At 33.5% G+C, this 20,134-nt stretch overlaps 2 protein-coding genes across 2 annotated transcripts; one reads left to right on the forward strand and one right to left on the reverse strand.

The window, feature by feature from the left end:
* The first annotated feature begins 6,835 nt into the window (after nucleotides 1-6,835).
* On the forward strand, nucleotides 6,836-9,453 carry LOC120178365 (receptor like protein kinase S.2-like). Its single transcript, XM_039184224.1, has one exon. The coding sequence runs from the start codon at nucleotides 6,854-6,856 to the stop codon at nucleotides 9,359-9,361; it is 2,508 nt and encodes an 835-aa protein (XP_039040155.1). The 5' UTR covers nucleotides 6,836-6,853; the 3' UTR covers nucleotides 9,362-9,453.
* Nucleotides 9,454-14,595: 5,142 nt separating this feature from the next.
* Nucleotides 14,596-19,603, reverse strand: LOC120178357 (protein PHR1-LIKE 3-like). The gene is made up of 6 exons (XM_039184217.1): nucleotides 19,414-19,603; nucleotides 16,087-16,163; nucleotides 15,816-15,866; nucleotides 15,322-15,425; nucleotides 15,220-15,265; nucleotides 14,596-15,045 (listed from the first exon to the last, which is right to left on the reverse strand). The coding sequence occupies exons 1-6, from the start codon at nucleotides 19,601-19,603 to the stop codon at nucleotides 14,596-14,598; spliced, it is 918 nt and encodes a 305-aa protein (XP_039040148.1).
* Between the last annotated feature and the right edge of the window lie 531 nt (nucleotides 19,604-20,134).

Genomic DNA, 20,134 nt, shown 5'->3' on the forward strand with positions numbered 1-20,134 from the left:
GAGTCCCTAAACTATTAAAAGTTACAAATCAGCCCCTTGATTATAGGGTATTGCTTTGTTGAGTCTCTCAACTATTAAAATTTATAAAATGGTCACTCGACTATTCATATTTTCTAAACTCATCATTTTTCATTAAAAATTTAATGGTCGTCTGAGCTGGACGATAACATGCTGATTGAGATATGATAAAATCTAATCCCATAACCATTTGAGATATGTAGTCATTTGAGATTTTGAGATCGGATTTTATAATATCCAGTAGTAGTTTGACATCTACCTTGAACTGTCGTCAAATTTTTAACGGAAAAATACGGTTTTGAAACATATCAATAGTTAGATGATCATTTTATAACTTTTAATAGTTAGGGAAATTAAAAGCAATCCCTATAGATAAGAGGTTATTTGATAACTTTTAATAGTTAGAGTACTCAACAAAATAACATCCTATAAAGGGAACATTTTTGTACTTTTACCGTAAAAAATATGTATATGAATCTCGCCGAATCCAAAAAGATGGTATATATGAAATTGAAAGGTGGGAGAGGAAGAAAAAGATAAAAAGGACATTAATTGCAATTAAACTTATTTGGAGGGACAAAAGTCAAACTCAGCAACAGTATGCAGTAGCCCACTAACATTTAAGTGTAACCCACTTTGCAAATAAAACAAACCCAAAGTAGGTTACCCACATCACCCACCCTTTATCATCCCAACATTCTCAAATTACTTATTTATATTTCAATGTTAGAGGATTAAGTTAAAAAGAAGTTATATCTAGGGGTGTAAAATTATCCGACCCGGTTGATCCGATCCGTCGACCCGTCGACCCGGATCTAAAAAAACCGGATAATTCTCTAAAAAAAAATTACCCGGCCGGGTCGGGTATCCGGCCCGACATTTCCCGGGTCGGGCCCGGGTCACAAAATATAACTTTTCCGGGTACTCAGAACCGAGTACCCGGTTAGTTTTTATTTTTTTATATATAATTATATAAAATATAATAATTATTTATATTATGGATTATATTTGTATTTTAAACTTTTAAATTTTATGTTCGGATATTAGAGTATGTAATTCGAAGTTTCGAACATTTAAATTTGTGTATATTTTTTTTAAATTAATAATTTGAAAATAAAAATTAAAAACCGGATATCGGGTACCCGATTACCGGGTACCCGTAAAATCCGGGTACCCGATTACCGGGTACCCGTAACATCCGGGTCGAGACACGGGCCGAGAAATCGTCGATCCGGAAGTTCCGGGTAACCGAAAATCGGGTACCCAAAAATCCGGATACCAGTATTTACACCCCTAGTTATATCTATAAGATGTGTATGTATTATTAATAATTAAAAAAAATGAATATATATACCTCTTATAATCATCTCAAACTAGTAAAAAAATCAAGAATGGAATGATATACCTCATAGTATAGTTATATATCTCTTGAAAATTTTCATAACTGTTAACAATAATATTAAAAAGGGTAAAGTACATGTTTAGTATTCAAACTATCACTTTTATTTTGTTTTAGTCATCCAACTATTTTTGTTTCAAAATCATGCCTAACATTACATTTTGATTTCATTTTGGTCGTTAAAAAATTAATGGTGATGTTGATGTGTCACCATGAGATAATGTCATATGAATTTTTTAAAAAAAATGATGCTAGTGGTTCTATTAATTATTTAACGATAGATTACCAAAATGAAATCAAAACGTAACGTTTTTTAAAAAATAGTCAGATGACCAAAACAGAATAAAAATAATAGTTGAGGTACTAAACGTGTAGTTTATCCTATAAAATTATATTAAAAGTAATAAGTTTACTATATACGAATGAACAAGGCTGTTGATAAAAGCATTTAATATTAGCATTTGTCAGCTTGCAAAAAGTCCTAATGTTTTCCATCAATTATCTACTTTTTGGGTGACAAAATTCTACACTTAATTGCGCCTAATTGCGCCTTTGTTTATGCTATATTTCATTCCTATAACTTCATTTATTTCAAATATCCTTTTGTTTCTTTTAAACTTTATTCGGCGGATCATCTTATTTTTTGTTCATATGTTTGAAAAAAAAAAGTATTTTTCCATGTTATGATTCACAGTTGTGAAATGTTAAAATAGAAGAAAAAAATAATACAAAAAATGTAATATTTATAGTAAATTCGAACGAAAAGTAATACAGTAGGAAAATTTTAAAAAAATACAGTAAAAATGACATCAACGTATATATTTTAAAAATATAATTATAACGACACAGAAAGATCAAGAAGGTATAATAACCATCGTTTGTTAGTTACGACGATTAAGTAGTTCGTATAGATGTCGGGTTTTATTGACTCAATAACAATTTGAGCATCGATCCTAAGTCTCAGAACACATACAAATATACTACGTTGGTGATTGAAGGGGAAAGTAATTGTAAATCTATGGTCGTACTTTCAATAACATGTTTGCAATATATATAATATCGAGCCCTCCCTCATCGTACCAAATGTCAAGGTTAGACCCAATTTGATAATCTTTAAGGTCTCAGTCCCTATACAATAAACGGAGGCATAACATATAAACATATACATTGTATTGACTAATTAAATAATATTTATGTACAATGTCACTAAATAAATATAACACATATCCCTAAAAAATTCATTGTAGTACGTAGTACTAGTTAAAACTTAACACAAGTTCATGTATGGTAAGAAATCAACCACTATATAAACAACATCAAACATTCATAATTTATATAAGGATTATTGAAAATCCTATTGTAGATGAAACTGAAGATGATATAATGTCTTTGCAATCAATTATGCATAGGAAGCACTCACAGCGTCAACAACTCTTCACAAATTTTTGTTGTAATATGAGAACACAATACCAGAGTGCAGTAAGGCAAGTTAGAGATGAAATATACATTTAGATTTAAATTTTAAGAAGCAAACAACAATAAAAGCATATTAAGTTGTCCAAGTTATATTTGTAATTTTATATAATTATTAATTTATAATACTGAAGGGACCATAAATTTATATAAGGATCTTCCGAGAAATTATTATCTTATTAATTTATTGAAATTAATTTAAACCTTGAACCCAAGTCAGGCCCGAGAAAAACTATTATTTAAAGAGATTATTAATTTATCAAGTATTAATTTATAGAGGTTCTACTGTATATGAAACTTCAAATATACTTCTGGATTATTAATTATATGCATTTTATATTTACAGTTTACATAATAAATAAAATTCAAATTCTCAAATGAAATATTAAATTAATTAAATTGTTTTAAAAAATTTAGCATTTTTAATGACCTCAAAAATAAAAAACAAATTCTTCTTTTTGATTTTTTGGGTGAAATTAAAAAGAATCAATGAAAAGAATTGTCATTTATTAAAGGCAACAATAATTCACCTTCCCAACCAACCAAGCAGTTTCACATTCAATGCTTATCAGATGGATTTTGTTGGTCGATAATCACATAAAGGTTCAGATTCCGAACATGAACATAATTTTCACTATTTTGTATTCGGGTCGTTTAAGGTTTTTATTATTTTAATTTTAGTATTTAAATTAATATATGCTCAAATAGAACAATGATACATATATGAATAAAGAAAACGTTAGATTTATACCATGTAACATTATCGATTGTAATTTTATGTTTTTTAAAAAATATAAAATAATTATAATATAATATATATTTAGAAATTGTTTAATTGATAAATTGTATACACATACATAACTGTTTAAATTTAAAATCTATAAAAAAAATAACACAATTTTTTATCATTTACAATCTCATATTTGGATAAAACATAGGATAAAAATAAAAGTTTTTTTAACGTACGTGATAACCTAATACTATAGTCCTGTTTAGAAATGCTTCTGGCAGTGGAAAAGTGATTTTACACTCATAAGTAATGCTAAATATAATATATTTTTAATATAAGATAATATTTTTTACAGTATTACTGTTAAGTATATAATTATTTTATTTTAAATTTATTTTTAATTTATTATCAACATGTAATGATTTATGTTTGCATATGATTATGTTTATATTTCTATTATAATTTAAGTTGATTTATTTCATATGTCATAATGTGAGCGAATTTAGATATTACTTAAGCCAATTAATAAAAAATATAACAAATTTTTAATGTATTTTTATATTTGATAACATTACAATTTTTCACAATTATATATTTTTAATAATTTAAATATTTAACAATTTCTAAATATTTTTATTATTTATTAAAAAAGTCCTTACTTCTTTGGACTTTCCATATAGTAATTACCATGTAAGTAAATTTCACAAGGAAATTTTGATTATCTTAAATAAATATTTTTGGGAAATAAGATCTTCTGTCATTAATTAATGTATATCTTTTAGAAGGATCTCACTAAAATGTATCAAATATATTTTGTTGAATAAAAAGTATTCTCAAATTAAAAAAAGAAAAATCAACCCTAAAATTTACAGTTTACAAACTTAATTTTTTTATTGCAAATTAAAAAATGTAATTAAAATTTTTATCTTTAGAAGTAGAAACTTGGTACAGAATTTAAAAATGGAAAAACAATATTAATAGCAAGGGTAAATTACAGTGGTGGTCCTTTTATTTCTGTTCTATTTTATTATGATCATTGATTTTGTAAAATGTATGTTCACTTTTATTTTTGATGTGGCTTTTGTTGGTTACTGAGTCATTGACTCCTATTAGATGATGTGATATGTTAGGAATTTTTTTAATTCTACTTGATCCGTGAATTTTAGATAATATTAATTTAACCTTAAATTTTAGATAATAAATATTAATTTGACACCTGAACTTTAGATAAAATATTAATTTGAACTCTAAATCTAATCAAAACCCTATTTCTGACTAATGGCCATCGTTTATCATCGTTACTGGTCACCACCGACCATCATCAATAATGATCATTGGACCTTAAAATTTTCAATTCACCAATTTTGATCTTCTGAACTTGAATATGATGTTAGTTTCACTAGAAAATACCTCGAACTTCACAAACTTGTTCTAAGACCCTCAAATTCTTTTAAAAATAAATCATAATAATAAATTTATCACTATACTCTTTTAAAAATAATGACAATCATGGATGGATAAAGAGGAATGCAAGGGGACTGTTCACTATGAAAATTTTAAATTCTTATATGGATATTTTTTTATTAATGATCTAATTCTACGTCCCTGAATTTCTAATATAATTTTCTAAAATTTTGCATTCCTTTTAATTTCATAAAGACAAAAATTACACCTAAAGTCTCTTATACAATACAGGAAATACTAAAAAATAAAGACAAAAAATATATGTAATATATAATTTATCAAAATAGATAAATTAAGTTATTATCGTTATAATATGAACATATTATGATATATATTTGGATTTCTGTTGTTCTGATTTTCTAGGGAATATAATAATAAATTTATATTAGGGTTTATTTTTAAAGGAATTTGAAGAGTTTTAGACCATGTTTGTGGAGTTTTACACATTTCTTTTTGGTGAAATAGACATCAAATTCATGTTCAAGAGGTCTAAAAGTTGTGAACTAAAAATTTTAAGGTCTAATAATAGTCGATGATGGTGATTTGTGATGTTCGATGACAACAATCGTCAGTGACCAATAATGGTGGTAAGCAACGAAAAACTTCGAGGGACTTTGATCGGATTGAGAGATAAAATTGATAATTTATCTAAAGTTTAAAAGTTGAATTAATATTTTATCTGATTTTTAATATCAAATTAGTATTATGGGTTAAAGTAAAATCTAAATATATTTGCTAACATTTCACGTCATAAACTAACGGGAGTTAATGGCTAGTAACCAAAACGAGATAGATAAAAAAAAAAATGATCATAACATAACTTTTTTAAAACTAGTAACCAAGAAAGGACAGACATAAAATAAAAGGAACCATCAATATAGTTTACCCTAATAATAATAATAATTTTTGAAGGAATTTCCACGCGGTTAAAGGTCGTGCTGTGTGAAACCATCTCGGAGTTTGATAGTTATTGTGGTTCTAGAAAAAACGTATAAATTTTCGGGTAAAGTATATAAATGGTACAACGATTAAAGGATACTATTTTATTGAGTTATCTGATTATTAAAAGTTATAAAATGATCATTTGATGATAGAGAGTTGCTTTGTTGAGTCCTTCGACTATTAAAATTTATAAAATGGTCACAGACTATTCATCATGTTCCAAACTCGTCCTTTTCCGTTAAAAAAAAATTAACCATCGTCTGAGTTGGACATTAACATGCTAACTGAGATATGATAGTCGTTTGAGATTATGATATCAAATTTTATCATACCTTAGTCAATATGTTAACATCCAGCTCAGATTACCATTAATTTTTTAACAGAAAATGATGAGTTTGGAACATAATGAATGATCGAGTGATTATTTTGTAACTTTTAATAGTTGAGGACTTAACAAAATAACTTCTTATATTAGGAGATCATCTTATAGCTTTTAATAGTTTTGGACTCAACTAAGTAGTATCCTATAGTTAGGAGACCATATGTGTACTTTACCCTAGATTTGTACTAATCTGATTTCGAAAAAAATAAGATTCTTCCTTTATTTGGTTTCATCACCAAAGGGGACGGTAGCTTCCAATTTTGATAAACCCTTTTAGCAATCCGATTCAACCATGCAAACCTAAGAACGTTGAATAAATCCACTCAATAAAATCCCCCTTTTCAAATATCGAACTCATATATTAAATAACCCAGATATTAATTTTCATTCATTTTTCTCTAATCATCTTCCCTTTCATGTTCATCTAGGTTTTATCTTCGTTACCATGAAGGTAAATCGACTTTGCTTCATTTTACCAGCTGATTTCAATGATATCGCCCCTTCGGACTACCCCAAAGCTGGAAAAGTTGTTAAAACCGAAGCCAACAGACACCCACACCGTAGTTGTGGGAGTCATGTTCTTGGTTTCGTTGGGGATGCCTTGCGCCGCCTCTATGAGTCCAGATGGTTTCATTTTTGTCATCATGGTAAGCCGAGGAGACACCAATCGAGTGTTTTCCATGACCTTGAAGGAGTTCAGATGTCGGAGAAAGTCGGCGGAGAGAATCCCAGGATTTTTAGCTATGCCGAGCTTTACATAGGGTCTAATGGGTTTCATGAAGATGAAATTCTTGGAAGTGGGGGTTTCGGCAAAGTTTATAGAGCGGTTTTACCCAGTGATGGAACGGTGGTTGCAGTGAAATGCTTGGCGGAGAAAGGGGAGAGGTTTGAGAAGACTTTTGCGGCGGAGCTGGTGGCGGTGGCTCATCTCCGTCATAGGAATCTTGTTCGGTTAAGGGGTTGGTGTGTTCATGAAGACCAGTTGCTCTTGGTGTATGACTATATGCCAAACAGAAGCCTTGATAGAGTACTCTTTAGAAGGCCGGAAAACATGGCGACACCGCCTTTAAACTGGGACCGCCGGAGGAAAATCGTCGGCGGCTTGGCGGCTGCTTTGTTTTATCTACATGAACAACTGGAGACTCAAATCATACATCGCGACGTAAAAACGAGCAACGTGATGCTCGACTCGCAATACAATGCCCGGCTCGGCGACTTCGGGTTGGCACGGTGGCTGGAGCATGAGCTCGAGCACCAAATCAAGACACCGGCGACGAAGAGACACCAATTTCGTTTGGCTGACACGACGAGGATCGGTGGGACAATCGGGTACCTCCCGCCAGAGAGTTTTCAGAAACGAAGTGTGACGACGGCCAAATCCGATGTTTTCAGCTTTGGGATTGTCGTTTTGGAGGTGGTTTCGGGGCGGCGAGCGGTGGACCTTACATTCCCCGATGAGCAAATCATTTTGCTTGATTGGATCCGTAGGTTGTCCGATGAACAGAGGCTTTTACATGCAGGGGATAGTCGACTTGCCGATGGTTCTTACAGGCTAGCCGATGTTGAACAGTTCCTTCATATAGGGCTGCTTTGCACGCTTCATAATCCATTTTTGAGGCCTAATATGAAATGGGTTGTTGAAGTTCTTTCCGGTAATATTTCAGGGAAGCTTCCGGCTTTACCATCATTTGAATCCCATCCTTTATACATCACATTGTCATCTTCATCCAACACTAGTGGAAGCAAGAGCACCGCCAGTAGCCGGTCATCCACTCCCACCCCACCCGCCACTGCCGCCAGCATCGACATTACCGTCTCTTTTGCTTCATCGAACTACTTGACTGCCACTGAAGAAACTATGTATGAAACTGCTGAATTTGGAATCAAGGGTTCCAGTTTATCCAGCAACAGCAGTCGTCGGCCGACAAACTTCTTTATGATCGAAACTCCTAGGGAAATTCCTTTCAAGGAACTCATTGCCGCCACTGATAATTTCGCTGAATCACGGAGGGTGGCGGAGCTTGACTTCGGAACTGCTTACCATGGTTTCCTTGACAACCGTCAGCACATTCTTGTGAAGAGGCTTGGCATGACTAAATGTCCTGCATTGCGGACAAGGTTTTCGAGTGAACTCCAAAACTTGGCGAGGCTCCGCCACCGTAATCTGGTTCAACTCCGTGGATGGTGCACTGAACAAGGTGAGATGCTCGTCGTATATGATTACTCGGCGAATCGACTGTTGAGTCACCTCCTTTTCGACAAAATAAGGGGCAGCTCTGTTTTGCAATGGCAACACCGATACAACATTGTCAAATCCCTTGCTTCAGCCATTCATTATCTGCACGAGGAATGGGATGAACAAGTCATTCATAGAAACATTACCTCTTCAGCCATAATTCTTGATCCCAACATGAATCCGCGACTCAGTAATTTCGCTCTTGCCGAGTTCTTGACAAGAAATGATCATGGCCATCACGCATCCACGAACAAAAACAGATCGGTTTGTGGAATTTTCGGTTACATGTCACCAGAATACATGGAATATGGAGAAGCAACCCCAATGGCTGATGTCTATAGCTTTGGAGTGGTGGTGCTCGAGGTGATCAGTGGACATATGGCAGGCGACTTTAGGCGGCCGGAGGTATTGTTGGTGAAACGAGTACATGACTTCGAGACACAGAAAAGGCCGCTCAAGGAATTGGTCGACATCAGGCTGAACGGGGAATACAATAATGAAGAAGTTCTGAGACTGACAAAACTAGGAGTCGCCTGCACACAATCTGACCCGAAATTAAGGCCAACCATGAGGCAGATTGTGAGCATTCTGGATGGGAATGACAAAAGCCTGATGATGGTAGAAGGGCAAAGGAAGGAGGGTAGGGAGGAATGGAAACAGAGATATGCTTGTTCTTTGTCATTGGTTAGGAGAATACATGCTTTGGGATTACATTGAAACTCACTCATGTACCATACAGGACAAGCAAGCTCTTGTTTTTTATTAATGTACACTACTAAATGTAGTGTGTATGCTTTGCTACTGTACTCTATATGTATAGTACAGTGATTGGAAACTTTTTATGTTCATAATCTAAGCCATTTTTCCATGAAGAAGTTCCATTTAGTGCCTTCCATGTCTTCCTTCTTCAGTTTTCCATCTCCATTCTTATCGAGAAACAAGAAGGCTTCGATGATAGTATCGAAAGTGGCCTTGAGCAGCGGTGAATCCATCTTCAACGTCTGAAAACACCATTAAAGACACTTATTAATTCCTTCTAACTCGACATGCTATATGTTGTTTAGACAAGGAAAAGAAACAAAAATAAGTTCACTGTGCATACAATATCAGGAGAGGAGGAAGGTTTGATTAGGAGATAGATGGATATAGCAGCACAATGAACTCGTTAAACTGTATCCCATTAAAGGACTAAATTATAAAGGAGTTTGGGAAATCAAAATTATAAAGGATTAAACCGTTGACAATGTGGTCACATTGGAGGGGTTTGGGAAATTAGGGATCTTTTGAGCACGATTTGAACTTGTGTGTCCCATTTTTTAAATCTAGGAAAGTGTAGGGGTATGCCCTGCAATTTTTCCCTAAATGTTTGGCTTGATCGTGCGAACCTAATTAGGAATAGGCACGAGACTCTAATATGACGGGTTTCAATCCGACCCAAACAAGTCAAATTTTTTTTTTAAAAAATTAGGTTCGATTTAAGTCTTATTTTTAAGATGTTATATTCAACTAGGATTCGAGTTTAGAATAAAAAATTATTACTTTATATATTTATGAATAATTGTAATACACTATCAAGCCTTGTACATCTAATTTCGTTACTTTATATATTATGAATAATTGTAATCAACTATCAAGCCTTGTACATCTGGCTTGCTCTGCCTATTTATGTTTGGGTAGTTACTCTGGGTTGCCTTGCCCCAACACCTTCAAGTCTGACTCGAGACCTATTTGACTGACACGTTTGCTTCGACCAATTTGACATGACTTGTTAATAGTACATGTTAACCAGACCCTTTGACTCGTTCTCTATTCGATCTGACCTATAATCTGAACTATTAACGGTTGATCGTTAATATTAACTAAATCTGTTGTCTTTGATTCATCATCTCTGATTATCATCTTTTTATTTTTGATTCTAACATGCGATTTGTAAATCTTGTAATACCAAAATAAGTGATATGTAAGGTTAGGATTAGGGTTGATTTTAGGATTTTTAAGGGTTTGAGATTTTTTTTAGAGAAATTAAAGTTTTCTTAATAATATAATATTTTAATTTTTTATAAAATAAAATTTTTAAAATTATCTGAGTGTAACACGTGTCACTTAACAATAGAATTTAACGTCTGTTATGGTCGATGCACCTAAAGTGATAACGTTTATAACATTAGACACTTAGATTGACAAAAAAAAAAGTTTAAACATCACTTAGATAAAAATGATATAATTTAGAATTTTTTTATATTCAACCATTATTAAAAAAATATGATGAATTAAAGTTGCACACTAAAGTTATCAAGAATAAGCCTCATTACCACTGCATTGGAACAAAATTTGTCCCATAATTTTTAAATAGTAAAATGAAATCCGAAAGGATATTGTTACTCAAATGTAACGTTGATTTCATTAAAATTATGTTCAATTAAATGTTAAGTTTGAGCTTGTGAGAGGTAATTGAGAATTTGTTCAATAAAGATGTTCGATTTTTTTTTTATTTTTAAATATGTTTAATACTTTTGTGAATATTTTAATTTTAATTTTTTATATTTTTGTCCATTCTTTAGAGTTTTTATATTTTTAATATTTTTTTATTTTTATTGATTTCTATAAGTTTTTGAATAAATTGTATATTTTTTATTTTTCATGTTTTAAATACTTTATCATTTTTTTATTTTTTTATTTTTAAAATGTTTGGATTTTTATATTTTTAATAATTTCTTTAAATATTTCTTTAAATATTTAATTTTTTAATTAATTTTAAGTTTGTATAATTTTTACTTGAGAATTAAATAAGTTTTCAAATTTTTCAAAAAATCAATCAGAACAATTTTGTCAAATCGTCATTCACATAAAGTGTCACACCAGTTTAAAATAAGAGTAAACTACACGAATAATCATTAAAGTTTGAGTAAATTTTTATTTTCTCACTAAACTTTTGAAAGTTACAAATTAGTCACTAAAATTATTAATTTATAATAAATTGATCACTCGACATTAACAACCGTTAACAGACATTACTAAGATAATGAAATGGTGATGCGGAGTTTTAATTCAGCTATTTAACTAACAAAATAATCGTCGGTCAAAACCCGGCAACATTATCTTCCTCTTCATTGAGATTATTACAACAAGAATAAAGCAAACAACAAATTGCAGTATTGTTAAATCAAAGGGAGTCGAATGCATCTGTTTTACTTAAGCAAATAAACTAAGTGTTATAATATGTAAGCTTAAAAATAATTAAAGCGATATCAACATAAAATAAGACATGCACAGGAGATGAGATTTAACGTGGTTCGGCCTTGCCTACCTCCACGGGCGAGATGAACAATAATTCACTATAGATATAGAGAACGTAAAGAGTACAAGTACATGACATCACATGTATCCCAAAACCCTGTATAGATACCAAAACTAAGTGTATCCAAAAAATCTTTCAATCCCTACAAAATTATATTTGTAACATAAACCCAAAAAGTTACAGGGATCTCAGAAAGATTACATCTCTTCAAAATAATCATCTCTCCACTAATTAGGTTATGACATTATCTCTATTTATAAAGTCAAATACTTGATCATCAAGAATTCTTAATCATTAGAATATTTACCTAAAATAATTATAATAAAATTTAACTTAATTATCAATTATAATTTGGGTCAAAATATAACACTAAGAGATAAAAAAAAAAAACAACAAACAAAACAATGGAGCTTTAAAACCTGTTGAAGAAACTAGAGATGGATAACAATACAAGACAAGAAGTGGCGCGTAAGGGTAAAGCGATGGTTGTGTCTCTAAACAACAACCTGGAAACACTGTGAGAATAAGTAGCTGCCAACAATGAGTCTACGATGCAAAATCATGTTGTGAAGTTGAAGATTAACAAGACGAAGAAAAAAAAGAAGAAAACGACCATGGTTTGAAAACACTGTGATACTCCAAGTGTTTGCGTTTGTGAGGGGAAATTCTTGTTTTTCTTATGCTAATAATTTTCATTTGATGAAGTTGAATCTTTAACCCCAAAATATCAATAGCAAAGGCAAAGGCATACATTGACAAAATCAAAACAAAGTTGAAGGTCTAACTCTTCTGCATTTCAATCCCATAAACTTTCTCCAATCTCAAACCTCAATTGTCGATTCTATTATTAGACCTAGATATAACTTGCTAGCCACCACATACTCTCAAAGCCACGATACACTTCACTGGCAAGGCAAAGCTGCATTTTGTTAACAGAAAACACAACTCCCAAACAAAGACTCAGAAAACCACAAGATTTCTCCTAGTGGCGGCTCGTTTCTATCTGAAGCTTTATTATTTTCGATCAGTAATGGATGTTGTTCGCCTCCTTCCTTTCCTTTTCCTTCTAATTATCACCCTTTATTTTCCCACCATTTGTTCTTCTCAATCTGATGCTTACATCCCACCATTGAAATATCTTAGAGTTTTTACATCCCTTAACTTATCGCTTAAAAACTTGGAAGGACAAATCCAAAAAGTCTGGTCAAGTTCGGTGCCGATTCCTTCGAAGGAAATGTAAGACTTTGCAGGAAACCGATGGCGAATGATTGCATAAAAGAAGCTCCCTCGTCGGTAGCTTCAAGTCCGTCACCGTCAAGTAAAATCCAAAACCAAAACCAAAACCAAACTAAAACCGATTGAGCCAAATCCACTTACCATGACAATGTATTAATGCTTGAAGCCACGGCCATGCTTTTTGTACTGTGCATTGTGGTAGCCTCCCTCTTTTCAACAAACAGTAAGACTAAGATGGACATAGTGTAAGAGATCAAAGTAAAGAAACTGTAAGAAACGAGTTCTGAATATGCTTAAAGAAGGGTCAAAGTTGGAATCTTTCGTAGTTCTATATGAGCATGGCAACGGCGAGAATAGAGCAAGTGTTGGGGAAAGAAAGAGCGAAAGAGGCGCTGATAAAGAATCCAAACAGAGTGAAAGCAATGGTGAAGAGTTGTTCATGGTGTCGGACCAGGAAGAGTGAGAGCGTAATTAACTTGTTGATGAAGATGTGTGAGGAATCATTGGAAGCGAGGGAAAAAGGGAATAATGGGTGAAGCTTTGACGCAGTAGCTGTTGCAATTAATTGAAGAGTCGGTCAATAGGAGTCAAACGGGCTCTCCAGCGTGGCACTCGACTGTCTAGGTAAGCGTTTAACGATCCAGCTCAATTTTCTGTCACAAGGTTAACGGCGGTGATCATTTTGTTACAAATCAATAATGTTAGTGACCAACTTGTAACTTTTAAAAGTTCAGTGAAAAAATAAAAACTTACTCAAACTTTATTGACCATTCATATAGTTTACCCTTAAAACAATCAACGTTAAAAGTCGCTGATCAAATTCGAAATATTATTGAAATTAATTTATTCCATTTGTAACACAAAAATTCAAACCTAAACTTTATTTTTTTTTTGAAAGATTTAACATCTTATCCAATTAAACCATCTAATAGTTTATAGAATTTTAAAAAAAAGTCCTAAGCATTATTATTTTTTTTTGAATTGTCTGAAGTAAATTATAAAATAATACATGTTCGTAATATTTCTTATCTATTGACAATGCACACACTCTACTGACATAAATGTTCGAGCTCGAATCCTTTAAGAAGAACACCATTGTTTTTTAGTATTGAACCTGTTTGATGGTTCAAGCCTTACTAAAATATTATATTTAAGCCAACAATAAATACATTATTCTTTTGCTAATGAAGTAAGGAAAAGTTATTTTCTTAACCTTTGGGGAAAAAGTTATTTTCTAAAAGAAAAAGAAGAAGTTTTGTATTATAAAAAGGTAACGTCTAGATTGTTTAATAAAAGGATCTGGCTCTAACAATATACAGAGTTGATACATGCGAAAAGAGAGAAACGTTTAGATTAACAGAACAAAAAGAATAATAAAAAGAGACAAGGTACCATTTCTAAGGTGGAAATGTGAAACTCAACTAATATTAGGCATCCCCCATTCTAGTTCTGCCCTGATACTGCCATCCAAAGGCAATGGGTCTCCGTTACCAAACACGGGTCTCGCCCTCTTCTTCATAATACCTGCCTGTGAACCAACCCCCATTGGAGAAACCGGGCTTCTGCTTGAAGTCGGGCAGCTTTCGACCGAGCAATCACCGATCCGGCATGGCATATTGGAAGTAACGATGTTCTCTAGAGCTACTTCAAGTTTAGACAAGGAAGGCAGTTTTATGTTACCATGAGGGATCATCACTTGACAATCATTGGAAACCTTTATAGCCAGTTCCGATAGCTCTTCTCTTGCGGTTTCCAGACCGGCGGAAGCAGCAGATTGGTCATTCAAAGCTTTACAGGCTTTCTCGAGTATTGACTGTAGGTATTTGCTTTGTGCTTCAATCCGAAGTTGAAGCCGACGCTGTACCTTCTAAGTCAAACCATTAGTGTGCCTAAAAATAACACCCATATGAGGTCACTGAAATTTTCGATTTTGGCAAGCCGCTTTTGAAAAGTTCACTTTATCGAAGTAGCATTTACAGGTCAATAATTAACTGTACAAGAACTGAAGAAAACCAATTAAGTCTAGGCAACTATAACCGACCTCCAACTGTTCATGTAGTCGTCGTTGCACTTCCATCTGCAGTTGTTAGGAAGACGAAATTCAGAATTCATCTAAAGGCCAAGAAACTAGAGAAATAGTCAAACAAGAGAAGAAACAACATACTCATTCAAATCTTGTGCTACCATTCTCGATGACGATGTTGTAGATGAACCGGTGTCCTGACTTTGTGCGACACATGAGGCTGAAACACCAATGACACATCCAATTATCAATGAATTATGAATAGGATAGCTTATCGTCTGGCATCTATCAGTTGACAAGTTAATTGGCAAGATTGTCAAAAAGTGAAATTCACATTTTAATCATTTGTCAAACCCCAAAAATTAGCACTTTAAGTCTTCCCGAGTGTAATTACTTTCTTTGAAGTATTTTAATAAACAGGGGGATACGATCGAGACCTTTCTTAAATGGCCTCTTCTTGGCAGAGTCAAAACAGTAAAATCGCTTGCTATTTGGTCAGGAACCATAAGTACATCAAAGATACAAGACTATAAAAGGCAAAGTCATCATATTTGTTATTGAATGTGCATGCTCTAAAGTAAATAGTTATTTTGAAGAGACTAAGCGCATACCGTCCTTAAGTTATCAGTTGATTCCTTGCCAGATTGCTTCCCCAGCCGATATTTCTGCAAGTATGGGGCAAGAGTGTGAAGGGAAAACTTTGACATGCGACATTCATTGAGGGGGGGGGGGGCACAGAAAATCAGAGAATAAGATTATAAAATCATTGTTGAAAATCAAGATCCATATTTGACATATAAAAGAGATGGGCCGGAGACATAACGGCAGCAATTCAAAGTAGGGAAAAACTTAATCATCATCAAAGAGATGGCAGTAACAATAAACCTGAAGATGTGATTTCATGTGATAGAGGGTAAGGCTTTTTACTCCCATTGTTCTCATAATAGTCTTAGGGGTTGCTTCTGCAGTGGATATCAAAACAAAATAAGTTACATCGATATTTATAACGTCAGAATAACAAAATGCATGAACATTAACTATTATGATGCCATTGTCAATCTGCTAAGTTTGCTTCACATAAAATCACTCGGAGATGCAAGAGAAGCATGTGCGATCAGCCTAGATAAGACATTTTATTAAACAATGGCACAGTTATCATTAGAGAAGTTATGATAATAACCATTAATTCTCTGGTTGAATATCTATCACCCAGAAATAATATCCCAACTTCCAACTCCCAGCATTTGAGCCGTTTTTCTCAGCGGTGAATGAAACATAAAGATTCCGGCAAGAAAGTTTAACAGAGACAGTAGCTGCCAATCGGCTATAACAAAATCATTCATAATTTTTCTTAAGTTGTTATGCAAATGATTCTTACTGCATTCATACAACTATGCTGCTGTCTTGTCTGTAAATAATTCCAAAATCAACTATTTTTCTGCTGGTTTCAAACATCATTGACCTCACACAATCAATATGATATCAATTCTCGACAAGTATAATAATTGCAATTGGAAGCATATGGATTACCACATCAGCAATATTCCAAGAAATTCACTTTAGACAAAAAAATGACTTCACTCCAAGCATTTCATTTACGTGGAACGTTTCATTTTTTGAAAAACAAGGAAAGAAAATCATGGTAAGATGTATGTACAATTATTTCTAACAACCAATGTTTGAACAACATAAAGTATCTTTCTGCACAAACACAGTGATTTTGCTCTTAATCCTTAGGCATTATTTTTACTCAGTAGAAAACACTAATATCAAGAATATTCTTCCCATGCCAAGACAAAGTACCATAATTATTCTGGTTTGTCTCCCAAAAAAAGTATGCAGAGTTGCTGACCTAATTATTGAAACTAATGGCTCCAAAACAAGGTATTGTCCTTTAGGTAGTATTTTTATCACAAGAGAAGTAGCCCAGCAACATGGAGAGGGGCGCACTATTTGAACAAAAACAAGCTCGATGAATGATCTAGTTGATGCATATTTGTTTATATGTAAATACAGGTATAAGAAGGAAGTCCATTTCTGTAAATAATATTAAACAAGAGTTCGAAACTATAGGATTGGCGTGGCAGATATCTTGTAGAGAGAGGGGCAACAGCAATAAGGTAAAGTTCCTAGTGGTCATAATCCTTTCCAAAATGATGTTAACGGAACCGATAGAGAACCGGATTCTAAATCATTGCAACGGTTATAATGAAGAACTTTTGTGGCTGACAATAAACTCAAAGTCGATACGAAGAACATGGTAACAACATAACCTTCTTCATCGAAAGGACACAATGAAGAACTTTTGTGGCTAACAATTAACTCAAAGTCGATTATAGTGATCACATTGGAACCAAGGGGATAACCACGAAGGGGCAGTTCAAAGATAAATCTTCTGAAGTAACGAGAAGGAGAATAAATGGATTTCAAAATTGGAGGAAGGATGGTCATACAAATGGTAGTAATGGGTATAGAAGTGGATGCGTTACGCTATTCATTGAGAACTTGCCGGAGAAGTTACATTGGAAGAGACTTGGATTTATTTTTGGCACACACGGTCAAGTTATTGATGCCTTCATTCTTAAAAAGAGGAACTCGAATGGGTTCGCTTTGGATTTATTCGCTATGCTACAATTGAAGAAGCAAGGATAGCGATTTCAATGATGAATGGTAATCTTATTTATAGCAGTAAAATTAGAGTCTCTTTGGCTAAATATAAATCCCGACAGTCTTATTGGCAAAAGTCCTCGACAGTTGTTCAACGTAAGTCTGGGTCGGAAGATATTTCGAGGATTAAACACTGTGAAGTTGGGGGCGTTGTGGACGAAGATAAACTTGACGTGTTGAGTAACTTTCTTGTGGGGTGGTGCAAGAAATTTATTAAGATTGGTAATCTTGCTAACCAAATACAAGCCAAAGGACTAGTTGGTTTCACGCTAATAAGAGCTACTGTAATGTAGTTCTATTGGTTTTTCAAGACTCTGTTTTGTTGAGAAGTGTGAAGGATGATAAGTTAGAGCTTCTAGCAGAGAGGTTTTCCAGAGTGGAAACTTGGTCGGAGAGCCTAGTGGTGGAGTGCCGTCGTGTGTGGGTAGTTTGCGAAGGTATTCCTTTCCATGCTTGGGATTGGGATACCTTCAAAAACATTGCAACTAAATGGGGCAAGTTAATAGCAGTCGACAACAGTTGTGAGTTTCCAAAGTCTTTTGATCGAGCTAAAATTCAAATACTCACGAAGGCCCAAGGGAGAATTGATGAGATGTTGGAGTTGAAGGTCGGTGCAAATTTATTCAATAAATTGGTGCATGAAGTTGGGCCTTCTTTCAAACCTAATTCTTGGGTCCCTGAAGATTGTGATGTTTCACTAGAGCTTGTTCCTCCAATTGGGTCGTGACTTTTTTGGCAGTTGCATTCAGAGGTGTTTTTTTTAGTTTGTGGTTGTAATTATTGGTTTTTATTTTGCAATGTTATCTTTCATCTTCAGGTGTATTTTAGAAATAGGGTTATTGTCTTAGGGGCTTTTTGTTCGAAGCTGAAAGATTTTTAGGTGATATGGTTTTTGTAATGGCTTTTATTCCCGTATGAGGGTTCGGTGTTACCATATGTACTTGGTATTATGTTTAATAAAATATGAGACACTCTTTTCTTCCTTCCAATGTTCTTCAACATATTTCTAAGTATGTGGAAGAATACGAAGGGAGTTTTTAATGAGACCTCCAACTTCTATAAAAAAAAATGTAGCCCAAATCAACACTCCAATTGGTTCAACAATAAATAAATAGCTACATATAAGGCAAAAAATACCTGAGATTAAAATTAAACAAAATTTATGAATTGTGATACATGACTAGATAAAAACAAGAGTTTCCAAACTATTTTTTTTTAGGAAAAGAAGCTCAAATCTCAAAAGCAAATACCTAAGACAAGAAACCAACAAAAAGGAAAACAAAATTCAACTATAAATTCAAAAGAATCCAATGATCAAATCAAGTCCATAATTTTATCATAATAACCAAAATTCAACCATCAACCCTAAAGAACTAAAAACATTTCAAAATGCATAAACATTAATTAGCATTAATATAACACATTATATCAAATCAAGTGATATAAATCCAAATGTTTAAAAGAAGGGAGTTGGGGTTCACATTTTTAAAGTTCAAACCCAAAGAAAAGACGACCTATAAACCAAGAAAGAAAAGAGAAACTTACTGTCAGGGCCGCCGAGTTGAGTAACAGCATCGACGAAGCGTTCATGGAGCTCGGCAGTCCATCGGAGTCGGGGCTTGGGATCCGATGTTAGGACCAAACAAGCATCGCCAGGCAAGTTTGTACCATCAAGCGACCCTTGATAATCTCCCACCCTTCCATCCAACGGTAACGACCGAATAGCCGAGTACATTTCTTCTTAAACTTTATTTTTCCCCCAGAAATGTAACGCAAAGTCAATTAGTTGGGGACCTTTTTCCGGGTCTCCGATAAGGCACTGAACCCCGAAGTTTGAAAGAGAGAGAAGGAGGAGGAGGAGAAGCAATGGGGAGAGTGAGACAGAAAGAGTTAGGAGTGAGTATTGAGGCATGCAGAGGTTAAGACAGCGATGTTTTGTGTCGTCTTTGTTCTTTCACTTTCAACTCTCTCTTCCCCTCTTTTTCTATTAATTAATCGGGTAAAATACACAAATGATCACTTGACTAAAGCCTGTTTGAATCAAGAAATTTAGTATTTTCAGCAGGTATATTCGTTTCTTGATGAAGGATAATTATGTTTAGTTGAGGTATGATTTTTAAATGAGGGTAATGTTATAATATCAACAGTAATTTTTGGAGTTTTATTTCTGAGAATGTTATTCACGTATGTGTCTTAGGTTTTATTTTATTTCTGTGCCAAGGGCTAAAATATCCCTCTGTGCGATATCTTCTTCTCCCCGTTCTGC

Source organism: Hibiscus syriacus, unplaced genomic scaffold (assembly GCF_006381635.1).
Source record: "Hibiscus syriacus cultivar Baekdansim isolate YM2019G1 unplaced genomic scaffold, ASM638163v2 tig00112347_pilon, whole genome shotgun sequence".
Taxonomy (NCBI): domain Eukaryota; kingdom Viridiplantae; phylum Streptophyta; class Magnoliopsida; order Malvales; family Malvaceae; genus Hibiscus; species Hibiscus syriacus.